General features: G+C 50.5%; 1 protein-coding gene across 1 annotated transcript; it reads left to right on the top strand.

The window, feature by feature from the left end:
- The first annotated feature begins 290 nt into the window (after positions 1–290).
- Positions 291–4,630, top strand: MAFB (MAF bZIP transcription factor B). The gene is made up of 2 exons (XM_029070780.2): positions 291–2,247; positions 2,697–4,630. Exons 1-2 carry the CDS (start codon positions 1,310–1,312, stop codon positions 2,701–2,703), a joined length of 945 nt encoding a protein of 314 aa, XP_028926613.1. The 5' UTR covers positions 291–1,309; the 3' UTR covers positions 2,704–4,630.
- Positions 4,631–4,861: the final 231 nt, after the last annotated feature.

The raw sequence follows: 4,861 nt of genomic DNA on the forward strand, positions 1-4,861 counted from the left end.
AGGAGAGAAACTGCAGAAAGTCCTCCAACCTGAAGGAAGAGGCGGAAAAAGAGAGAAGGGGAGGGGGGAGGGAGGAGGAAAAAAAAAAATAGAGAAAGGTTTGGAGTGTCTGCCTGGTCTTGCTCTCCAGCTGCTAGTCAGCTGACGTGGGAGAGCTGTCACATTGTCCCGCTTTGCCCCTCCTCCGGCGGCCTCCGGCCCTGTGGCGACGTTGCCATTGGCTGGTGAGATGGGCAGTCCCGACCCCCTTCCCTCGGTGACATCAGGAAGGCTATATAAGGAGGAGGGGGGCGTCTCTGCTAATCACAGCTGCACCACCGGGGCTGGGAGAGGCCACGAGACACCAGCTTCTGCTGCTGCCGTTCCGACTCCCTTTTATTATTTTATTATTTTTTTCCTCCCCCCCCCCTTCCTCTTTTCCTCCTTTCCCTTTCCGCCAAGGCCAAACTCCTCCACCGCCACCAGCAGCACCAAAGCACCGGCCCCCTCCCTCCAACCCCCCTCTCCCTTCTCCTCTGCCTCCAAAGTTGCAACCTCTCCGGCCGCCCCGGGCGCAAAAGGAGGAGGGGGGAGGGGACCTCCAAAATAGAGGGGGCCGGAGGGAGGGAGAGAGGAGAAAAAGGCAGAGAGAGGAGAGAGGAGAGAGACAGAGCTGGAGAGCCCCGAGCCGTGAGCTCCAGACTCCGCATCCGAGAGACAAAAGACTTCGCAGAGAAAGAGACTCCGCTCGAAGCCGTGCAGAAGCCGGCTCTCTCTCTCCCCCCCTTCCCCATCCCATCTCCCGACCCCCCCCCACCCCACCCCCGGCCGGTCCTGGCTGAAGTGGCAAAGTTTTGCCTCTTTTTATTTTTCCCCTCCTTTATTCTTTTAACTTCTTAATTTTGGCCGTGCGCATCTGTGATTTTTTTTTTTTTAACTCCTTAATTTGGGCCCGGGCTCGTTGGGTGATTTTTAACTTCTTAATCTGGGGGGGGGGGGGGGGCCCGGGCGCGTTGGTGATTTTTTTTTTCAACTTCTTAATTTGGGGCTCTTTGGTGACTTTTGCTTCTTAATTTTGGCCAGGCTCGTCGGTGATTTTTTTTTTTCACTTCTTAATTTTGATCGGGTGCGATTTGTGATTTTTTTTTTTTTCTCAGCCGCTTAGTTTTGGCCGGGCGCATCTGTGATTGTATTTTTTTTTTTTCTGGTGGCCGGGAGAGTGGAGATCCCCCCGGCCCCCGTCCCCCCGCGGGGTCGGAGACTGGGGTGAGCCAAGCCCGGGCAGACCCCCTCCCCCCCTCCCCCGTCCCCTTCCCCCTCCGCCCCCACGATGGCCGGAGAGCTGAGCATGGCCGCGGAGCTGCCCACCAGCCCCCTGGCCATGGAGTACGTCAACGACTTCGACCTGATGAAGTTCGACGTGAAGAAGGAGCCCCTTGGCAGGACAGAGCGAGCCGGACGCCACTGCACCCGCCTGCAGCCGGCCGGGTCGGTGTCGTCGACGCCCATCAGCACGCCCTGCAGCTCGGTGCCCTCCTCGCCCAGCTTCAGCCCCACGGAGCAGAAGACCCACCTGGAGGACCTGTACTGGATGGCCAACGGCTACCAGCCCATGAACCCCGAGGCCCTGAACCTGACCCCGGAGGACGCCGTGGAGGCCCTGATCGGCTCGCACCAGGTGCCCCAGCAGCTCCAGGGGTTCGAGAGCTTCCGTGCCCACCACCACCAGCACCACCAGCACCACCACCATCACCACCACCAGTACCCCGTGGTGCCCCACGAGGACCTGAGCGGCAGCGGGCACCCGCACCCGCACCCGCACCACCACCAGGCCTCGCCCGCCCCGTCTACCTCGTCCTCGTCCTCGTCCTCGCAGCAGCTGCAGAACGGCCACCCGGCCCACCCGGCCTCCAACAGCGTGGAGGACCGGTTCTCGGATGACCAGCTGGTGTCCATGTCGGTCAGGGAGCTGAACCGGCATCTGCGCGGCTTCACCAAGGACGAGGTGATCCGCCTCAAGCAGAAGAGGAGGACCTTGAAGAACAGGGGCTATGCCCAGTCCTGCAGGTACAAGCGAGTCCAGCAGAAGCATCATCTGGAGAACGAGAAAACCCAGCTCATCCAGCAGGTGGAACAGCTCAAGCAAGAGGTGTCCCGCTTGGCCCGCGAGAGAGACGCCTACAAGCTCAAGTGCGAGAAATTTGCCAGCAACGGCTTCAGGGAGGCCGGGTCCACCAGCGACAACCCCTCCTCTCCCGAGTTCTTCATGTGAGTCCTAACCCGACCTCCCCCCCCCCCCCCTCCTCCTCCCCAAATCCGCGTGTGTGCCCCCCCGCCCCCCACCCCGGTCCCCCTCCCCACCCCCTCCAACCAGCTCACACTCGGCACGCACACTCACACACACACTCGCACCGCCTCCCTTCCCATCTTTGACATCTCCATCCATCTGCCTGCTGGGGTAGAGGGGGACTGAGAGAGACAGAGACAGAGAGAGTGGGAGAATGAGAGAGAGAGAGAGAGAGTGGGAGAATGAGAGAGAGACAGAGAAAAAAAAAAAGCAGGAAAAATCATGGATCGAGTGGAGCAGAAAGACGAACAGTTAAGAGACAATGCGTTGCCCTGTTGCGGCTTTCCTAGATGGGCCCGGACCCTTAGACATGGGTGATGGGGGGCGGGAGGTGGGGAGGGGGGAGACGGCAGACATGCAACTTTTTCAGCTGTTAGTCTCAGCCCATGAGACCCGAGGCGGAGAGGAAGAGGAGGACACGTAAAGCGTTTTTATAGATCGCTTGCCTTCTGAACTCCGTGGACTAAAACAAGGGACACTCAACAAAGCCATCTATAACAAACTGTCTGACCGAGAGTAAAGGAAGGCGATCCGGGCGGGATCTCATGAAAACTTTTTCTGCTGCTCGGAGAGGAAAATAATGAAAAGAAAAGAAAAGAAAAGAAAAAAAAAAGATGGGACGGGGAGGGAAGGGAAGGGACAGTATATGTAAAATGTTCATATATTGCCTGCTTAAGAGACCTAGTTACAAAGGACTCAGATGGAGTGGGGGTGGGGCGGGGGGGGGTGGGGATTCGATGCAAAATCTCATCAGTTTTATTGCCTGCTTGATTATATAGAAAAATACGAAAATCTGCATTAAAAATATTAATCCTGCATGCTGGACATGTATGGTAATAATTTCTATTTTGTACCATTTTCTTGTTTAACTTTAGCATGTTGTTGATCATCGATCATAGCTTTTTTGTTTGTTTCATTTGATAAAAGGTATCGCAGTTATAAAACTTTTACTGCTTGTGCAGTCATTTTTTTTTTCTGTTATGGTTGTTAGCTTGTAAATATCTGCCACATCAAACCGCACAGAAAACATTTCAGCAGGCTGGTATACATTGGTTTTCCTTTTTTAAAGTAAAGAAATAAAGTTATGGGCATTTTGCATTTGCATTCAGAAAGCAATTTTGTATATTTGGTGCACTTTTAAGTTGCGTGTTTTCTTCTTCCTTTTTTTTTTTTTTTTTTTTAGTTTTCATTTTGGTTTTTGTTTGTTGGGGACGAAGTGAGAGCGGCTCGATTTCATTGACAAAAACCTAAACTGAACAAGGAGAGGGGATGGTGCCAGCTTCACTATTAGATGGTGGTGGTGTGAACGGGATGGAGGCTCCAAAATTTAAAGAGGCAGCCAAAGTAGAGTGTCTGCTTGGGGCACTGGAGCGATGGAAGCGCGCGCGGGGGTGGGAGTTTGACACTGTCCGCTCATAGGTGTGTGTGTATTTGTATTTTTTTTTATTTTAAATCTCTTCCCATCTGAATGATGACACACTCAGGAAACAGGGGAAAAAAAAAATCCTCCATGACTTTCTGGTTTGATTTTTTTTTTCTGTCCCCCTTCCCACCCTAACATGGGAACCACAGGATTGCACGTTGGTTTCCTCTTGTTAAATCCAGGCAACATTCAAACCCAGTGGCTGGATTTCGAGCAACCGGCAAATGCCAATAGTCAGTCCAGTTATGACTTTTCAGTTAGGTTGTCCCAGTGGTCTCAGAATGTATTGGAAACTGAAACGTTTTAGAGAAATACTGCAACTTTCAAGTGTGTTCTTTGGGGGAAAAAAATGTTCTATGTATCTGCTTCTCATGCAGCGAGTGATTTTTTTTTTCCTCAGTTGTACAGTAGTACGGAGTCTTTGGGTGTTTTTATTACTTTTTTTTTTTCCTGCAGGTCAGTAAAAGGATTTAAGTTGCACTGACAAAAATACCAAAATGAAAACTTATTTTTTAGTTTCCTTTAGAATATGCTGGCACTGCTGGCCGGATGCATTTTAAGTTTGTATTAGTTTATAAATTAACAGTAATAACAAGAGTGTATGAACAGCATGGTGCTTGCAGTTTTAAATATTGTGGATATTAGTCATGCATCAGAAACGATCTTTGGTTTTTACTGATTCAACTGTGTTGAAATCAAACATGCAGCAGCGGAAAATTGTTTTTATTTCATGTAAAGTTCTGAGGGATCAATTTCAAATCCTGCTTATGATATGAAAATATTAAAACCTGGTCTATTGTAGTTTTATTCAGACTGGTTTCTGTTTTTTGTTATTAAAATTGTTTCCTATTTTGCTTATTAAAATCATTGAAATGGCATTTATTTTGAGGACTTGGTTCTCTGATTTTTTTTTCTTTTCCAGTCTCCTAAAAAAAAAAAAGCTGCAGCAATTTATGTCAAAGGGAAAGGATTTTACAGGCGTATCACCTCCTTTTTAAAAAGATAAGAAATCTAGCACTGGTTTTGGAGAAGTTGTATGCAAAGCCCCCCGCCCCCCCCCTCCAACCCTTGTCCCTCCCCTCCCTTCACAGAACTGTCTAGGTTTTTTCAGG

This window comes from Ornithorhynchus anatinus, chromosome 8 (assembly GCF_004115215.2).
Source record: "Ornithorhynchus anatinus isolate Pmale09 chromosome 8, mOrnAna1.pri.v4, whole genome shotgun sequence".
In the NCBI taxonomy this organism is placed as follows: domain Eukaryota; kingdom Metazoa; phylum Chordata; class Mammalia; order Monotremata; family Ornithorhynchidae; genus Ornithorhynchus; species Ornithorhynchus anatinus.